Genomic DNA, 20,151 nt, shown 5'->3' with positions numbered 1-20,151 from the left:
TCTGCTTGGATTGATAGCCCACTCACAGCCTGGCTGATTCTTATTCCTACTTCAGACCTGAACTACTCTCGGAAGAAGACTCGGGTCTCAGCCAAAGAGAGTTACGTGCGAACCGACTCGAAAGCCTGGCTTCGACCGGCGGGCTCGCTGTGCCCGCCCCCATCCGCTGTCTCCGCCCCCTCGCCCGCTGTCTCCGCCCCCTCGCCCGCTGTCTCCGCCCCTAGAGCGTCCACAGAGACTCCTGGGGCGGAAGGGGCGTGGCTCCGAGAGCCGAGCAGCCGAGACCCGGAAGTGCGGGCTCACGTGCTGCCGCTGCAGGCTGGGAGGCTTTTAGGTGAAGAATGGCCCTGGAAGGGAAGAACAAACGGGAGAAAAAACAGAGTGCGCAGGAGGGGTGAGTGGCTCGTGGCTCGTCTGCCTGGGCGGGAATGCGTTCGGGCGCGAGGGGTGCGGCGTGGAATCATGTCGTTGAGTCTCTGGCGTCCGTGTCTAGAGAGAACCCTGACGACGGCGCTTGTGGGAATCTGGAAGGAGACTATGAAGTTGGACAAGTCGCCAATAGTTTATTCCGCGGCAAGCAACCCTCCAGGGGCAGTACCGGTCGGCTGGCTTCCCTCTTCGGCTCTGTGAAGCCTCAGCTTCAACCAGTGTACGTGTCTGTGCCTAAAGTAAGTCACTGTGTTCTACTCCGATTGGTCCATTAGAACAACTTTAAAACAAGCAACCTACCTTGCAGGGGATGCTTTGTAAACTGGGGCAGATAGGATAAATTTTCAGTAACCTTTCATTACTGGATGTACCAGTGAGAGAGAAAAGATGCTGCTTTAGAAAGACCACTAAGTGATGAGGTCTCAAACATAACTTTAAACTTTTAAAAGGAAGCCATCAAAAAAAGGAAACGAGATGAGGAGGAAGAAAGTTCACCCCAAATCCAAAGGCCACTTTTGCAAGAACCTGCCAAAAAAATGAAAGCGAAGAAGAAACTTTCCCATGCAGAGAAGAAGTTGGCAAACAGGTTGGTAAAATTCTTTTAAGTTGATGGTAAAGAAATCAGATGGTAACGAAATTGAGATTCTTACACTGGTAATATTCATTTTAGTTTTTTTTCTCACTTCATAGTTCTCTTTAAAATTTTTTTTATTACGTTAAGTCCCATACATATTCAAATATTGAAAAGAGTAAGGAACCCCATGTTCCCAGCATCAGCAGTAATTAATACTTGGCAAATCTTGTTTCATCTTTACCCTGTTCATATCTTCCTCATTGTTTGGAAGCAAACCTAAGACTTAGGTTTCATCTGTAAATATTACTGTGTGTATATAAAAGATGAGTTTGGTTTTCTTAAACTTATTCAGCCAGAGATCAGATTCCTCCATTAGCTCAATGTTTTTTGAAAACAGTTTATTTTTTAAACACTATACGTTTCTAGTTAACTTTCCTCAGTCTCTAGACCACTCTCTTCACGCTCTTTATATTTCTGTTCTCTGTTGGCAGGTGGTCTTGTTACCTATTCTGAGAGTCGTGAATTGCTAACAGTTGTGAATTACTTCCTTTCGTCCTCCTCCTGATTGCAGTTATGCACATTTTTAGTTTCTTCCCCTTTCGGAGAAGGGTGTCTTACTCCCTGTCCAGGATTACTGCAGTCACCTGTACTGTTTATATATACCACATACCTCTTCTGTCTTCTCAGAGGTTATGCCATCAGATACCTATATCCATTTCTGCTCTTTCCTTGTCTTTGATCTGTCCACGTAAGATTCTCTTAAAGATTCTCATCTTAAAGAAATCCAACCTTCCACAGTCATATGTGACCCCCAAATCTTTCTTTCATCAGTGAGCTTTTAGAAAAAGAAGTCTCTCTCTTCCTTTTCTTGATCTATCTTCTCTTCCACACACTGGCACTCTGGTTGTTAATTTTTTATTTGATCTGACCATACTTCTGAAACAGTGCTTGGGGAAACCATTCTGACCTAGCTGCCACATTTAATAGGGAGCACTGCCTCGAACTGTAGCCCTTTCTTTCACATGTCACGTGGTTGCTGTTCTTCTTGAAGCTATTGCATTGTTTGATGTCATCCTCTTCCGAGTTTCCAGTTCTCTGTCTATTCCTTCTCACTGTTATCTCAGGCACCTTTCCTTCTGACTGTTCCTTAAATGTTCATTTCGCTTGGGATTCTGTTCTTGGTCATCTCATGATTCTTTTTTATACCCATCAATCTGTGCAGTCTCCCAGTCTGTGTGGCTCTAGCATTCTGATCTCGCTCTCTCCTTATAAAACAGATTTATTTGACCGTGCCAGGTCTTAGTTGTGACCTGAGGGATCTTTTAGTTGTTGCACGTGGGATATAATTCCCTGACCAGGGATGGAAAACGGGCCCCCTGCCTTGGGAGCACAGAGTCTCAGACATGGGTGAAAGTGAAAGTGTTAGTGGCTCGGACGTGTCCGACTCTTTGCGACTGCATGGACTGTAACCCTCCAGGCTCCTCTGTCCATGGGATTTTCCAGGCGAGAACACTGGAGTGGGTTGCCATTTCCTTCTCCAGGGGATCTTCCCGACCCAGGGATTGAACCCAGGTCTCCCACACTGAGAGCAGATTTTTTACCGTCTGAGCCATGAGGGAAGCCATAACCCCCTGATCTCTGTTGCCTGATCTGTAAAGCTGTGTGTCTGTCTGTCAGCCTGTTCATTGCTCTTGTTCAGTTGCTCAGTCGTGCCCAACTCTTCGCAACCCCGCGCACTGCAGCACGCCAGCTTCCCTGTCTTCCGGAGTTTGCTCAAACTCATGTCCATTGAGTCGGTGATGCCATCCATTATCTCATCCTCTGTCACCCCTTCTGCCCTCAATCTTTCCAAGCATCAGGGTCTTTTCCAGTGAGTCGGCTCTTTGCATCAGATGGCCAATATATTGGAGCTTCAGCCTCAGCATCAGTCCTTCCAATGAATATTCAGAGTTGATTTCCTTTAGAATTGACTGGTTGGATCTCCTTGCAGTCCAAGGGACTCTCAAGAGTCTTCTTCAAAACCACAGTTCCAAAGCATCAATTCTTTGGCAGTGTCCAATCATGTGATGCTCTGCTGCCCATTGGCTTATTCATATACACCTCAAATTCAGGATGCTTCAAACTGATCTCATTATCCTCATCATACCTGTTCCTCTGCATGAGTGGTGCCATCAGCCTTCCAGTTGCCTGAGCCTGTGACTTGGAAGTCATCTTAGACTCTTTCTTTTCCCTACATTTCTCATAAGTTGCCAAGTCCTAATGATGCTGTCTTTTAATTATCTCTTATAATCCGCTTTCCCTTTCCACCACCTCTCTTGATCTGGTGGGTTTGTTGTCTTCTGAGATGCCTGCAGTTGTAACTGTCTCCTTACTGGTCTCCCTTACCCAGCCTTGCCACATTCATAACTGTCTTCTGCTCTGCTGCCCATAATGTGAAATGCCAGGCTGAATCAATCACAAGCTGGAATCAAGACTGTCGGGAGAAATATGCATAAATATGCAACTTCAGATATGCAGATACCACTCAAATGGCAGAAAGTGAAGAGGAACTAAAGAGCCTCTTGATGAGGGTGAAAGGAGAGTGAAAAAGCTCGCTTAAATCTTAGTATTCAAAAAACTATGATCGTGGCATCTGGTCCCGTCACTTCATGGCAAATAGATGGGGGAAACGTGGAACCAGTGACAGACTTTTTTTCTTGGGCATCAAAATCACTGCTGATGTGACTGCAGCCATGAAATTAAAAGACGACTGCTCCTCGGAAGAGAAGCTATGGTAAACGTAAATAGCATATTAAAAATCAGACATCACTTTGCTCTGCTATAGTCAAAGCTATGGTGTTTCCAGTAGTCATGTGCAGATGTGAGAATTGGACCATAAAGAAGGCTATGTGCTGAAGAATTGATGCTTTCAAACTGTGGTGCTGGAAAAGACTCTTGAGAGTCCCTTGGACTGCAAGGGGATCAAACCAGTCAATCCTAAAGGAAATCAACCCTGAATATTCATTGGAAAGACTCATGCTGAAGCTCCAATATTTTGGCCACCTGATGCGAAGAACTGATTCATTGGAAAAGACCCTGATGCTGGGAAAGATTGAAGGCAGGAGAAGGGGACGACAGAGGATGAGATGTTTGGATGGCATCACCGACTCAATGCACATGAATTTAAGCAAACTCCAGGAGACAGTAAAGGACAGGGAAACCTCCTGGCATGCTGCAGTCCATAGGGTCCCAAAGAGTCGACACGACTGAGTGACTGAACAGCAGCTGCTGCCCAAATGACCTTTTTCAGGCACCTTCAGGGTCTTCAGGTGCTCCTCGTCTTCTGTGGGATAAAATCTAAGCACTTTTGCATAACAGGCGTGGTCCTTCTTGATCTGGCTCCTACCTTACTATTGCGTCTCATCGCATTCCTCTCCTGCTAGGTACCTTAAGTGCCATAGTAAATGGAAAAACTGGGCATATGCCCTCTGCTTAGTGGAGCTTGTGGTCTAGTGGAGGGGTAATAACGGTCATCATTCACTGAGGACTGACCACCTGCTGTATGCTGCCTTTCCTCCTCTGAGAATGTCTCTTGTTTCTTTTATGTTTCCACACCAGGTATTATACAGTTACTATTTTATGATGATCCTTGCCTGTCTCCTCAGAGACTAGACTGTTGAAAGCTTTTAATGGTCTGCTTATCTTCGTGTCCTCAGAGGCTGGAACTGAGTAGTAATATTTATTGAGTGAATGAGTGACTGAGTTTGATGATGCCTACTGCTCACTCTCCACCCTCACTCCTGAGTTCCTGGTCTGGACTGGTGGGCTTATCCAACTGCACCAACACTCAACAATACTGGCAGAATTTATTGGGTTGGCCAAAAAGTTCGTTCAGGTTTTTCTATAACATCTTATGAAAAGACCCAAATGACCTTTTTGGCCAAGCCAATAATTTTGATAAGCAGTCCTTTAAATATGCAGTAGGAAATCTGGTCCATGTCCTGTTAGATTGGTTTTACAAAGTTAAGTACTTTGCTGGTCTATTAACCTTAATAGAGCCCCTGGGAGTGCTGCAATACTCTAAAATTCTAGAATAGAGATTAAAATTAGGCACTGGTAGAAGCTAAACTAAATCCCCAAGAACTTCAAGTGAACTAGCTTTTGTTTGAGTGAACTTTTGTTGCTTTGTTTATTAGTTGGCAGTTTTAACCTATCTTCAGAAATTGACCTTTTGCTAACTCTTGAGTTTCCTAAAGATATGAGTCACATTTTGATAATGCTATTTAAATGTAGATGTATTTACGAATGGTAAGTTTATAGGAAAGCCAGGAGGTGGGAAGCATTTCTAATCTGTTCTTTGTCAAATGCTAGACCTGACTTCCATGCCCTCTTTTTTTTTTTTTTTGGCTTAAAAAGAGAAGATGCCTTAGCAAGTGCTGATTTAGAAGAAGAAATTCACCAGAAACAAGGGCAGAAAAGGAAAAATTCTCAACCTGGTGTTACAGTCGCAGATAAAGAATTACTTGATGATGTAGATGAGACAGTTGTAAATCAAAGAAAGAAAATTCAAATCAATCAAGAAGAAGAGAGATTAAAGAATGAGAGAACTGTGTTTGTTGGGAATTTGCCTGTCACCTGTAATAAGAAGGTGAGTGTACAGTCTGTATATTATAAACATGCAGAGAAATTGCTAATTCATAATTTCGTTTTTGTGTTTGTGTGTTAGTTGCTCAGTCATGTCCGACTTTGCAAACCCATGGACTGCAGTCCACCAGGTTCCTCTGTCTGGAATTTTTCAGGCAAGGATCCTGGAGAGGGTTGCCATTTCCTCCTCCAGGGAATCTTCTCAACCCAGGGATTGAACCCAAGTCTCCCACATTGCAGGCAGGTTCTTTACAGTCTGAGCTGCCCGGGAAGGCCATATTGCTTTATTGAATAAGTACATAATTAATAAGTCATTAATATATAATTTCATTATAAATGGCTATATAAATCATTCGATAGGTTCATTCCAGCATTCACCTGCTGCTTTCCATTCCCAGAGTCTCTGCTCTAATTCGGGCTTTTGCAAATCTTGTCTGAACTGTCGCAGTGGTCTCCTCTCTGGTTTTTTCCTCCAGCTTTCTCTTCTGTTACATGCCACGAGAGCAGAAGGACGTTGTGTGCAGGGATGTGTATTTTTCTTCTTCACGTCTCTGTCACTAGCACTTGAAACAGTGCCTGAAGTGTAGTCCGAGGCTTGATAAATATTTGTCATGTAAATGAATGCATCCTTCCTTAGTTTCCTCCATTATGTGGAGTTCACTCAACGAAGACATGCCCTTTTTTTTCTGTGTGTTCATGTGATAGTCACCCTGATGGCAATCCCTTGGGTCAAAATCCTGCTTATCTTTTGAGGAACAATTTCAGTTCCACTTTCTTAAAACAGTACACTAGCTTACATTCTGGTTTTTCCCTTTCCCCTTTGGCCTTTTGTCTCCTAGCTTTTGATGGGTGGTTATTTTGTACAACATATTCCATTTTCCGTAGTAGCATAGTTTCGGTTTGGTTACTTATCTTCGTGTTAGATTATAAGGGTTCAAGGGAGGGGAGTGTTTGTGGAGCTTTACATATTTAATAAGTTATTTTTGAATTAGAGTTGCTTATAGACATTATTGTGTGAGCTGTCAAATATACACATTCGTCACATCCTGAGCCAGTCATAAGCATAATGTATACAATTCACCCAAAGATTTTTCTTGAATCTGATGGTCTCAGTTCCAGACAATTGGGAAGTTTCCCATAGTCACATAAGCATCCTTAAAATCCATTTCTGGTTTAAATAAGCCAGTGTGAAAAGATGACAGAATCTCTGGAGCATATAGTACTAGTTTACATGTAGTAAAAGATTTTGAAAGATTGAAAGGCAGAAATGTGTATTTCAGGGATAGCAACATGAATTATGGTTGTTTTTTTTTTTACATAAGTTTCGGTAAAACCTTTTGTCTTCTAACTGAATAGTTACTTACTTTTCCTGAAATATTCTTGAAGTGTGGCAGGAAAAGATTATCCAACCATTTTACTTAATTCTGTTCTGTGTTACTCACTTGATGTTCTTGAAATGGACTAAAATATATATGTATCGTTTTTTTTCTTTTTTGTAGAAGCTGAAATCATTTTTTAAAGAGTATGGACAGATAGAATCCGTACGATTTCGTTCTCTGGTATGTTTTCCTTCTTTGAAAGTACATCATCTGAAAATGCATTGCATGTGAATCACACTTTTTCATGGGTTGGTTTTAGTGAGATTAAGGAGCCCTTGACTTTAACCTTTAGAATCAACAGGCTCAAATCTAGCGCCAAAGAAGAGTCACACTTGCTGTCTATTACTGACCCTTGGACTTTGTTAGGTACTTTAATGAGTTCACATAGTAAAATGATATCCTTCCTGAGTATATTTTGGAGGATGGATCTGTGACTTTTGTTTGTGAGTTAGTTGAACAGGTGGAGATGTTCAGCCTATTGAGTAGCATTTCTGGAATCACAGCTGTTCATATGGGGGGTTTGCTTGACTCTGCAGAGCAGTACTTATGCTCTGACATAGAAAGATAAAGTATATTTAATCAGTTTAACGTTAAAACTTTATGGAAGTAAATGGTATCTGATTTCACCAATTGAGTGCTCTGTAGACCAGTTACAGCCATGTTCCGTGGAGAATGAAGAAGCATCATTCAGATTTTTTTTAAATATAGTTAATATGTATTAGAATAGAAGAAATGTTTATTCCTTGTTTCACACTGCTCTTTCTCAATGTGATTCTCTAAAATGGGGTTTCTCAACCGTGATACTATTGCCATTTGATGCTGGATAAGTGTGTGTTGTTGGACACTGGCCTGTGCAGTACAGCATCCCTGGCCTCTGCCCATTAGGTGCCGGTAGCATCCTTCCCACCCCAGTCGTGACAACCAGTTGCCAAACGTCCCCAGCAGGCAAAACCGCCCGCTTCTCTGAAAGCAGACCTTTCTTCAGGTTCTGGCACAGTCTCCATAATGACTGCCATGGTGTTCGTTTCTTCCGTTTATCGCGTGTATCTTCTGTCAGCCCTTCTGAGTCCTGTTTCCTCCTCTCAGATCCTCGCCTGACACATCCACGGGGTTGTCCTGCCAGCACCCCGTTTTCCGCCCCTCTGTGCTCACCTGCTCGATTCCCCGCCCTGTCCTGTGCCATCTGCTGATTGCCTCTTCTTCAGTACGGCTCAGACTGCCAGCCCTGGACTCTTTCCTTTAGCCCAGCCAGCCTGTTGCTTGTCATCCCTGCCTGGCTTTCAGCTGTGGTTCCTTCTGAAGATGAGTCATTCCTATCTTTTTCCATTGTCCCACCTAAGTTTTCACTTCTTGCCAAAATAGTTGCAGAGGCCTAGTACAGTTCCTGCGTTCAGGCTGCCTCACATGTAGCCAGCACACCTCTGTCTACTTAATCTTCCTAAAGCACTTCTTCCTGGAACTCCTAACCCGGAATCCCTCTCCTCCACCTCCCCTCCCGTGAACATCACATGCACACACACACACATACACGGACGCCTGCCTTGGCTTGGTGTTCTCCTTGAGGAGCCAGCCCTGAGTCTTCCGTATCCCTGAATTACCGGTGAGTCAGGTGACCCTGCCATCCGCCCTCCGGCACCCGGCACCTCCCTGTAGTCCTTAGGAGGCGGCTGTGACATTGTGATGCTGCTTTGTGCCACCAGACTGTGAGCCCAGCTGCTCCTTGGGTCACCAGCGCCTGGTTCACATCAGATATGTATGGAGGTGCCCAAACTCTTGTCATTTTTCTGGCTGTCCATTCTTCCCGCATCCTGACGGTCTGTGCAGGGTGGCCCTGGGGCCCTGTGCCATTCCACATGTGACTGCTGCAGCCTGGGCGCTGCGCCCGTAGCAGCTCATACGCTCGGGCCTTCCCCCCCTTGTCCTTTTGCTCAGTTCTTTGTTTTTTTAACTTAGGTAAAATTGGTATGTAACATTACATTAATTTCAGGTGTTCAGTGTCCAGCGTTTGTTTACAGAGTGGTCGCCGCCATGGGTCTAGTCACCATCTGTCACTGTGCGCTTGAGCCCCTTCACTCGCTTTGCCCACTCTACCCCCTTCTCTCCGGGTCACCACCAATCTGTTCTCTGTATCTCTTGAGTTTTATTTTGCTTTTTATTTGGTCATATTGTGAGGCTTGTAGGATTTTAGTTTCCCAACCAGGGATCAAACCTGGGCCCTTGGCAGTGAGAGCACAGAGTGCTAAACATTGGACTACCAGGGAATTCCCTGTTTTGGTTTTGAGATTGCATGTATAAGTGACGTCATAGGGTATTTGTCTTTATTTCCCTTAGCATACCCGCAGCATGTATCCATGTTGTCGCAAATGGCAAGATTTCCTTCTTTTTTATGCCCGAGTAGTATTTCACTGTATGTATATTCTGGGAATCCGTAAACTCTCATTTTGCTCATCAGGACAATATGTATTTTTCAGAAGGCATTTAAGATGTCACTTATTCAAGGCTTTTTGATACTTTATAATATTAAGTGGTATTTTTTTCCCCTCTGAATCCTTCTTGTAATTTATTGCCTTACGTTATATCTATTCATTCTCATCTTTGATAGCAGGGCACAGGTCCTTGAGAGCTCCTAGAAAGCACCTAGTAGACGTGTTTTGATGCCTGGCACTCACATGTTGATTATTCGTGTGGGCATTTCTCATGTCTTGGACTGTATTTCTGTCTGTATTCTGAGAGTTTTACGATTTGTTAGTTTGAGCAAGACAGACTTAAGAAGTAGAAGTTGAAATTTCTTACTTTTACTATGTGAACTATCAAATGACCAAAAGACAAGTTTTCCAGAGGAGATTTATATGACTGCCCTCAATGAGATTGGTGTTTATAGATGCCCCTGGACTGTGAACTTGGCGGTTTGTACCTTCCTGTTCACAGTACCTGGTGGTATCTGGCCCATTGCTGTTAGTCACCATTGTTGACTTGAAGTCATTTCCACCTTCTCCATAAAGTTTCCCTACCTGTTCCCATCACTCTTAGGTACTATATATGACTGAAAATAGCAGGATCCTGAAAAAAGGGAGATTCCATTATTTGTCCAAGGACAGATACTGAAGGGTTTTGTTTTGTTTTTGCCACTTGACATATATAAACTCTCAAGAGATATGAGTGAGGTCATGTCTTCTTATATTATCAATTAAGTTTGACATATTTAAAGTCATACAGCATATTTAATCAAGTGTCAGCTTAGAAGTGTCCCTTTTTTCCATGCTCATTTTATAGAACAATTTTCCTTAACACTCTTCACATGTGTCTTCAACAACATTGTCCCCTCATATGACCAGCAACCCCTTTGAGTCATCCGTTATTTCCACCTAGTTTAAGAGTCGTTGCCTATGAAATCTGAATATGGCACTGTCATTGGAAATGTTTGTCCTCGGCCACAAGGTCCCATTCATACAACACTAGGACAGTTGTTCTGATTCAGTATTTCCTTCATTTTTATTCCATATCAGAGCTAGGTATTTATAATTCAACTAATTAAAATATAATTATTTTGAAATAATGTCAAATGATGACTTTCCTGTAATACTTTATTTTTTCTCTTAAAGATTCCAGCAGAGGGAATTTTGTCCAAAAAGTTGGCAGCAATAAAGTAAGTTTATAATTAGAGAAAGGGAGTACTTGTAAATTCTCTTCCATTTTGGTGAAAAATGAGATAATTTCTTAACCTCACAGATGTTTATATTTGGATGAACCATCATGGTTTATTGTTTCTGATGTCTATAATAACATATAAATTTGTCAGATGTTTGTCTTCAAGCCTCAACGTAAGCTGTAGAGTCACAGAAAGAATTGCAGAATAACTTAAAATGTGCCATGAGAAATGAGAAATTTCAGAGACGTTTAATCAGACATAGTGTGTGAAGAGAATAAGAAAGTTTTGCATCTAAATATTCTATTATAAATCACAAGTATCACATGTCATCAGCTCTAAGGCACACATTTCCTGTACCTTAACATTTTTAAGCTCAAAATGCATCTTCAAATCAGAGGGGCCTCATGATTGCTGTTGGCTGGCCAGTTTTTTCCAGGGAAATTCTTTAGGTCAAACTATAAGATAGATAAATGGAGAATCAGATTAAACAGGATTCTAAAGACTTTTCAAGTGGAAAACTGAACCAGACCAAAGTATGTCTCGGTGTGACACTTCGGTATAAAACCACATAGACATGCAGGGAACCTATAAAGGTGGGGGTGGCGGCTGCCTTTGAAGGAGAGGTAGGGCTGCAGTTGTCTGGTCCATAGAGAGGCTTAGGGTGCTAAGTGCTACGTTGCTTCAGTCGTGTCCGACTCTTTGCAACCCCCATGGGCTGTAGCCTGCCAGCCTCCTCTGTCCATGGGATTCTCCAGGCAAGAATACTGGAGTGGGTTGCTGTTTGGGTATTACCCTGTTAATAATTTCCTTAGCTGTACATGTTTACAGGTTTGTATAGTTTTTATTTGACAGTAAAAAGATAAAAGCAAGTTGTTTTTCCCATGTTTGTGTGTATTAGACACAGAGCTGCAGCTAAGGTGAGTTTGTCATGTGGTGGGGTTGCCTGGGGTGCTCTCCTGCTTTCTCAATGATGACTGGGAAGAGGGCGTGGCTCACCTGTTTCACCATTATCTGTACAAGTTGTGTGTTATTTTTTGGGTTAATACTAAATGTGTATGAAAAGAATTTATGAAAATCCTTCTAGAAATTCTTGTCATAGGTGTTGATTGAGAGTGTAAAACGAGCTGTATTTATTTTAGTGACTTTGGGATTAGCAAATTTTACAGTCTTTTTTTTTTTTTTTTATGTAGGCGTAAAATTCATCCTGATCAGAAAAATATTAATGCTTATGTTGTGTTTAAGGACGAGAGTGCTGCTGCAAAAGCACTGGAAAGGTAATTTCGTCTCTTTGATGTTTGAACAGAATTATTGTACGTGTGAGTCCCTGCTGTCTTTATTCTTTGGGTTCACTTCAGATTAAATACCCCAGTAGCTCTGTGCCTGTTTTTAACAGCCATTTTCCCTTCATATTTATAACAGAAATGGGACCCAATTTGCAGAAGGATTTCGTGTTAGAGTGGATCTTGCAACTGAGACCTCCTCCGTAAGTAGTTCTTGCACTGTCTGAAGAATCTCGCTGGAGTAATGTAGAGAAGAACATTTTCTTCTGAGCTTGGGCTGGGAGAGGAGTTGGGTTAGCCGGGAGCATGAGGGAATTAGAGGAAACCGCCTCTGCCCTCTGTGGTCTCCGTGTGGGCGCCTGGGATGGGGGCTTAAGTCAGCATTGCTCATTCTTGCTTGTGCTCAGTCACTTCAGTCGTGTCCAACTCTTTACAACCCCAGGGACTATAGTCCGCCAGGCTCCTCTGTCCATGGGATTTCCCAGGCAAGAATCCTGGAGTGGGTTGCCACCTCCCCTCCAGGGGATCTTCTCAAGCCAGGGATTGAACCCACATCTCCTGCATTGGCAGGTGGATTCTTTACCACTAAACCACCTGGGAAGCCTCTAGCTTTTGATTTTTATTTTCTTTTTGGTTGTGCCATGTGGCATGTAGGATCTTAGTTCCCCAACCCAGGGATTGAACCTGTGCTCCCTACATTGGAAGCATAGAGTCTTGACCATTGGACTACCTGGGAAGTCCAAGTCAGCATTAGCTTCAAGAAAGTGGTTCCCCAGACTTCTCGACTCAGTGGGAGAAGGCGAGGGTGGGATGATTTGAGAGAATAGCATTGAAACATGTATGTTACCATATGTAAAATGGATCACCAGTCCAGGTTCAATGCATGAGGCAGGGTGCTTGGGGCTGGTGCACTGGGAGGACCCTGAGGGATGGGATGGGCAGGGAGGCGGGCGGGGGATTCAGGATGGGGAACACATGTATACCTGTGGCGGATTCATGTCAATGTATGGCAAAACCAATACAATATTGTAAAGTAATTAGCCTCCAGTTAAAATAAATAAATTAGTTTTAAAAAAAAGAAAGTGGTTCCCACTCCTATATCAGATCCAATAATCGTAGAGAGTGTGGCTGAAAGGTATATTAAAGAGCATCGGAGCCAGCACCTTATTTATAGACTAAGGTCTGGAATTACATTGCTCATTAACAGTGTTTAGTCCCTGCTCTGTGTCAGGTGTTTGGTGCTGAGACACAGTCTCAGTTGTCTTGGAGTTCGCAGTGTAAAGGTAAAGGTGGGCAGATGGGCTGACCATGGCACTGTTTTATGATAAATTCTGTCATAAACGTCAGCTCAGGAATGGGCCACTCAGTGTGGGAGGTTGCCAGCAAGAAGGGACAGAGGAGGGTTTCTTGGAGAACAGGTGTTCTTTCAGTGTTATATGGGCAAAAAATTTTGAACACTGTGAATGGTGGGACCAAAACCTAATCCTTTGTGGGGGTTCCAAGAGCTTGATACAGTTATCAGTGGGTAGAGGTGCGGAGAGGCCGCAGTCAGAGTTGCTGTTGGGGAAATAGGTGGAGGGCAGTCATGATGACCCTGGCCTGCCATGTCGAGGAGTCTGGGTCTTGTTCAGAAGCTCTCTTGAAATGAAACACGAGCTGGTAAGAACTCACCGCAGAGACAGAATGTGTTACCATCAGCGTCGGGGTCGCTAGGTGAGAAATGACCAAGTCCCGGCTGACTGTCCCGGCTTTGCTGGTGGACCTGGCACCAAATAGCGAACCGGCCTGAGGGCCCAATGTTTGCTCCCTGTTTTTGTGAATAAAGTTTTATTGCTGCACAACCATACCCATTATGTGCTCAGCCATGTCTGACTCTTTGCAACCCTGTGGGCTGTAGCCCCCCGCTCCTCTGTCATGGGATTCTTCAGGCAAGAACATGAGTGGGTTGCCATTTCCTCCTCCAGGGGATCTTTCTGACCCAGGAATCGAACACAAGTCTCTTGCATTGTCAGGTGGATTCTTTACCTCTGATCCACCTGGGAAGCCCATTAGTTTCATGTTATTTTGCTTTAACAGCAGAGGCAAGGGGTACAGCAGAAACTGCGTGGCCCACAAAGCGTAAGATACTTGCTTTCTGGCCCTTTATAGAAACAGTGTGCCCACCCCAAAGGAGCAGGCCTTTCTTGAGCACTGCCATGTTGTCAGTGCCAGCTGTGAGCAGAAGCCACGCCTCACTCTGGGGCTCACGCTCCTGCAGGAAAGATGGCAGAAGCTGAATCCAACAGGGGCCTGATAGGGGAATCAGGAGATGGAGCCCCGTCAGACGTGTGTGGTGGGGGAAACAGTGGGCTTCATGGTGACATCCGTTTTCTGTTTCATGAGTGATTGTTTTAATTTTGTGTTTCAGAGGGACAAGAGATCCGTATTTGTGGGGAATCTCCCATACAGTAAGTTTGTTTAAATTAAAAAGTATCTGCTTGTCATTGAAGTAATGCAAATAACACCCGAGTAGTCACTCACTGTTTTGCTTTAAGACTAACTTTGGAAAGTGTGGAGTGTAACTTGATTAATTACTGCGAGGCTGTGCTCACCTTGATGTATGATTAAACATCTCTAACTTCCTGAGGCGATTCCAAGTCCTCACTTCGCCTTTGGTTGAACCCATTTTTAGAAGTTGAAGAATCTGCAGTTGAGAAGCACTTTTTGGCCTGTGGGAACGTTGTGGCTGTGAGGATTGTGCGGGATCAAGTTACTGGAATCGGCAGAGGCTTTGGCTACGTGCTCTTTGAGGTACGGAGGTTAATGTGTCTTCACTGTCCTTGAAGTGTGCTGGGGGAGGCTGTCCCTGCTGTCTCGTCATTCAGCCATAACTCTCGCTGTCACCCTCAAATAGCACCTTAAGTAAATTCATAACCTGCCATAACAGAGCACTGTTCCTAAAACTGCATCTAACCATGCGATGTCCTGGTCATTTCTCCATACTAATGTCATGAAAGAATGTTTTATGTATTTATTCATTTTGACTTTTGTATCTTTCTTATTTATTCTTAATTGGAGGATAATTGCTTTACAGTACTCTGGTGGTTCCCGCCATTCATCAACATGAATCAGCCATCGGTGTATATATGTCCCCTCCTTCCTGAACTTCACTCCCACCTCCCGCCCCATCCCGCCCCTTTAGGTTTTCACAGCACACCAAGTTTGTGCTCCCTGAGTCATACAGGAAATGCCCGCTGGCTGGCTGTTTTACACAAGGTAGTATATTTCCATGTTGCTGTCTCAGTTTAGGCCCTGTCTTTCCCCCACTGCGTCCAGAACTCTGTTCTCTGAGTCTGCGTCTCCACTGCTGCCCTGCAGATGGGTTCATCAGCGCTGTCTAGATTCCATGTATATGCGTTAATGTACTCCGTTGTGTTTCTCTTTCTGGCTTACTTTACTCTGTATAATAGGCTCTATTTTAATCCACCTCGGTAAAACTGACTCAAATGGCTTTCTTTCTATGGCTGAGTAATATTCCACTGTGTATACGTACCACAACTTCTTTATCCATTCCTCTGTCTATGGACATCAAGGTTGCTTCCCTGTCCTAGCTGCACTGAACATTAGGGTACACGCGTCTTTTTCAGTTATGGTTTCCTCGGGGTTTATGCCCAGTGGTGGGATTGTTGGGTCAAATGGTAGGTTTATTCCTAGTTTTTCAAGGAATCTCCACATTGTTCTCCATAGTGGCTGCATCAATTTACATTCCCACCAACAATGCAAAAAGGTTGCCGTTTCTCCACACCTTGTCCAACATTTATTGTTTGTACATTCTTTGATGATGACCATTCTGACTAGTTGAGGTGATAGCTCGTTGTAGTTTGATTTGCATTTCTCTAATAGTGAGCGATGTTAAGCATCTTTTCGTGTGTTTATTAGCCATCTGTATGTCTTTGGAGAAATGTGTGCTAGGTCTTCTGCTTACTTTTTGTTTGGGTTGTTTTTCTGGTGTTGAACTGCATGAGCCGCTTGTATATTCTGGAAATTAATCCTTTGTCAGTTGTTTCATTAAATCACGTTTTAGATGCTGGCTTTTAAAAGTATTGGGCTTCCCTGGTGGCTCAGCAGGAAAGAATCCGCCTGCCTGTGCAGGAGATGCAGGTTTGATCCCTGGGTTGGGGAAAATCCCCTGGAGAAGGAACTGGCAACCCACTCTAGTATTCTGCCTGGAAAATCCCATGGAGAGAGGAGCCTGGTGGGCTACATTTCATGGGGTCTCCAAGAGTCAGACACAACTTAGTGACTATACAACATTAAAGGTACTAAATCTCCAAATCATACCTTCTGTAAAAGGAGAAAATTGACTGTTCACTCAGCTAGAAGAAAATTTTAGTTTTTGTTACACAATTTATATTTAGTTCGCTAAATATTAACCAGTATCTTGTGTCTAAAATTACTGGAATACACGTACAACCCAAAGGCACTTAAGTTTTCCTTCCCTCTACAATCACCCCTTCGTTTATTTCCCCTCAGTTTTTACCTCTGCCTTTTTGTGGTCATAGTTAATATTTGTGAACATAAGGTCTTTATGTTCTCTATTGTGTAAGTATGTTCCATTGAGGGATGTAGCATCATTTATGCTGTCTTTCCCTAGTGTTTTCCAAATGTCACACGTGTATACTGTTTTCCCTTTTTCCCTATAATAATGAAATTGGAGTGATTGTTTTTTCCTTCAAGTGTTTGCTTCCAGTTTTTGATTACTTCTTTAGGAAAGTTCCCCAGTGGGTTATCACTAACCAGATCAGGACATGTGACTGTTTTTAAGACTCTTTGTATGTAAGACCGGATGGATTTAAAGGAAGGGACTCACATCCTGATGGCTTCCATCATGACTGTGGTGTAACATTCTCACTGTCTCTCTTCTGTCTTCTGACTACTGATAAGTTTGTAAACCCCTATAATAAACATGTCATGAATATTTAGAGTTGTTAACACTGAGTTAGAATGAAAGAGTAACCGTATTTGTGGTTTAAACAGCACCCTGAAGGCATCTAGTCTGACATCTCAAGGATTGTAATAGAGTTCTCTGTTCTCAAATGAACCAGTACATCGCTTCTCGGCCTTTTGGCTAAGATCAAGTGTAGTATCAAATGAACCAGTACAGCAGGGACTTTGCAGGAAGAGACTCGTGAGGAGGAGGTTCATTGGTTTAAAAGGCCACGCAGTATTGATCTCCTTAGTTGAAAGTTCATTTTACATTGAGGAAAATGAAGCCTCTTTGATTGTGGGCTTCATTTGTCAAGGCAGCCTAAGTGCTTCCTGGGGAGAAACACATGAGGGAGCATGATTAAAACTGCAAGCACAGCTGCTGAAACACTGGGACTTGGACTTCCTACCTGTTGGAATGAGCGGGGTTTCTACTTTTTCTTTCTTTGGCCGCACCAAGGCAGGTGGGATCTTTGTTCCCCAACAAGGGATGGAACCTGTCCCCCCTGCAGTGGAAATACAGAATTCTAACCACTGAACTGCCAGGGAATTCCGACAGGGGTTTCTGTATTACAAGCTTGAAAATTATTCTAATCCATAAAAGTTGTAATTTTGCTAGATTATTTACAGATGAGTTTCTATAAAATTTAATTTAAAATTATATTTTATCAATATATAAAATTTAATATATTAATTTTTATTACAGAATACAGATGCTGTTCATCTTGCTCTGAAATTAAATAATTCTGAACTGATGGGAAGAAAACTCAGAGTCATGCGTTCTGTCCATAAAGAAAAGTTAAAGCAAAATTCAAATCCTAGTTTGAAGAATGTCAGTAAACCTAAGCAAGGACTTAACTTTGCTCCAAAAAGTGCACAGAATTCTAAAGGTTTGTTTATTGGAGAAAAAGCTGTTCTCATGAAGAAGAAAAAGAAAGGACAGAAGAAAAGTAGACGAACTAAGACACAGAAAAAGCAGAAGTAACAACCCAAAGCTTTTTTTTCCCCCCTCACTGACTACTGGTAATAAAATTGTGATAAAATCTATGTACTGAGTTTCAGGATTTTTTATGTATGTGAACCATGGACACTTTTTTAGTCATTCGTGTTGTAATACTACCTTTGAAGCAATGTTTTTAAGATGCAGGCAGTTCAGTCATCATGGGATGCTGCTGATCGTATGAGAGATGGTTTAAGTGTCGGGTGGACATTTAGAATCTTAGTGGTTGTGTATTCTTTTACCATATGTTGCATATATACAGTGGCTGTCATTTTGAAGAATTACTTGTTGCCATTGTTACTAAGTTGCTTCAGTCGTGTCTGACTCTGTGCGACGCCATAGACGGCAGCCCACCAGGCTCCCCCATCCCTGGATTCTCTAGGCCAGAAAACTGGAGTGGGTTGCCATTGCCTTCTCCAATGCATGAAAGCGAAAAGTGAAAGTGAAGTTGCTCAGTTGTGTCAGACTCTTAGTGACCCCATGGACTGCAGCCTACCAGGCTCCTCTGTCCAAAGAATTACTTGGGATGAGACTAAATTTAAAAGTGAGTAAATTTAAAGAAAAATGAAACCTAGACAAAGTATCTAAATAAAAGTGGGAATACTGATTGATCTGAGGTCAAATGATAATCCCTAAGAAGTTAAGTTTTGAGGGCTGGTATATGGTAGCTAGTCATTTTTCTTCCTTTTGTACTTAAGTGGAGTTCTAGGTTTTAATTTTATTTCATCAACCTAGTAACTAAACAGGAATTTTATATCAAATGTAGGTCTGATTTCTTAATTGGTGATTAGATTGATTATTGCAGTCCTTGGTAAATTTGCTATAAGGCAGATTTTTACTTTTCAATTTTTAAAAAAATTTTATTTATTTATTTTTGGCTGCACCGAGTCTTCTTCTTTTCTCTAGTTGCAGCAAGCAGGTTGTGGTGAGCAGGCTACAGGGCGCGTGGACTCAGTAGTTGTGGCACATGGGATTAGTGGCCCCACAACATGTGCAATCATCCTGCATTGGCAGGCGGATTCTTAACTACTGGACAGTCCCACCTCTATTTTTAATTTGAAGAATATTCTCCCAGGAAAACTTGTGATACTTAACATCACCCAGTAGAATGAAACTATTTTAAAAAAATCATATTTAGGGACTTCCCAAGGACTGTTGGACTTCTTTGGTGGCAAGGTAAAGAATCTGCCTGCAGTAGGGAGACCTGGTTTTCATCCCTGGGTGAGGAAGATCCCCTGGAGAGATCCCCTGGAAGATTCCCATTCTGGTATTCTTGCCTGGAGAATCCCATGGACAGAGGAGCCTGGTGGGCTACAGTCCATGGGATTGCAGAGTCAGACATGACCAAGCGACTAACACTTTGACTCTTCACTTTCTGAACCAGAAGCCATCTGACGTGAAGAGCTGACTCATTGGAAAAGACTCAGATGCTGGGAAAGATAGAAGGCAAGGGAAGGGGCTGGCAGAGGATGAGATGGTTAGACAGCATCACTGACTCAGTGGACATGAATCTGAGCAAACTCTGGGAGACAGTGGAGGACAGAGGAGCCTGGTGTGCTACAGTCAGCGTTGGGAAGAGTTAGACTTGACTTTAGTGACTGAAAAACAACAAAAACCAGTGGTCCAGGGGTTAAGACCACCTTCCAATGCTGGGGGCGCAGGTTTTGACCCCTGGTTAGGGAACCAAGATCCTACATGCCACACAATGTGGCCAAAAAATAAGTTTAAAAAATCATGGAAACACTTTCTGAAAAAGTATAGTACTGAAGTCACGAAGTGTAAAATTCAACCGGGGGAAAGAATAGCATTGTATTCCGTTGAGATTTACCCTTAAGACATATAGCTGGTGCCCCTGCTCACAAGACATAGCAAGCTGAAGCTGTGTCCTGGAGGCAGGAGTGGGAGTGAACCAGGGGGACTGATCTGAGGCAGGCTCATCTGTGATACATGCAACTGATTACTTACAAGTGGGTAAGGGAGTTGGAGGACAGTGAGTTTTACTCATTATTTTGGAAATTTTGTCTTTCAGGCATTGCACAAGGAAAAGCTAAATAGGTCTTTTAAATGTAGCTCTGTAGAAAGCAGAAAGAGCTCCATTTTCATGTATCCAAAGACTGGATATTTTATGCTTAGGATCTTCTATGGCACTTTGAACCTTGTTTTTCAATATTTATTTGATTGTGCCAGGTCTTAGTTGTGGCTTGTGGGATCTAGTTTCCTGACCAGGGGTTGAACCTGGGCCCCCTGCATTG

At 42.9% G+C, this 20,151-nt stretch overlaps 1 protein-coding gene and 1 pseudogene across 1 annotated transcript; both read left to right on the top strand.

The window, feature by feature from the left end:
• Positions 1-66: 66 nt before the first annotated feature.
• Positions 67-17,962, top strand: RBM34 (RNA binding motif protein 34). The gene is made up of 11 exons (XM_055425782.2): positions 67-394; positions 494-668; positions 879-1,015; positions 5,399-5,630; positions 7,126-7,185; positions 10,608-10,651; positions 11,845-11,928; positions 12,074-12,137; positions 14,342-14,381; positions 14,606-14,724; positions 17,606-17,962. The coding sequence occupies exons 1-11, from the start codon at positions 342-344 to the stop codon at positions 17,882-17,884; spliced, it is 1,287 nt and encodes a 428-aa protein (XP_055281757.2). The 5' UTR covers positions 67-341; the 3' UTR covers positions 17,885-17,962.
• LOC129556076 (U2 spliceosomal RNA) lies at positions 17,022-17,248 on the top strand (annotated as a pseudogene).
• Positions 17,963-20,151: the final 2,189 nt, after the last annotated feature.

The sequence above is a fragment of the Moschus berezovskii genome, chromosome 12 (genome assembly GCF_049115385.1).
Source record: "Moschus berezovskii isolate FMDL1 chromosome 12, NW_MosBer_1.0, whole genome shotgun sequence".
Lineage (NCBI taxonomy): Eukaryota > Metazoa > Chordata > Mammalia > Artiodactyla > Moschidae > Moschus > Moschus berezovskii.
This window is presented reverse-complemented; position numbering and strand designations above follow the sequence as displayed.

What these genes read in the sequence shown, in the direction of transcription:
- RBM34 (XM_055425782.2), top strand. Translation starts at nt 342, where the DNA reads ATGGCCCTGGAAGGGAAGAACAAACGGGAGAAAAAACAGAGTGCGCAG. An exon ending in AAAAAGTTGGCAGCAATAAA is followed by an intron (nt 10,652 to 11,844) that starts GTAAGTTTATAA and finishes TTTTTTATGTAG; the next exon opens with GCGTAAAATTCATCCTGATC. An exon ending in TTGCAACTGAGACCTCCTCC is followed by an intron (nt 12,138 to 14,341) that starts GTAAGTAGTTCT and finishes TTTGTGTTTCAG; the next exon opens with AGGGACAAGAGATCCGTATT.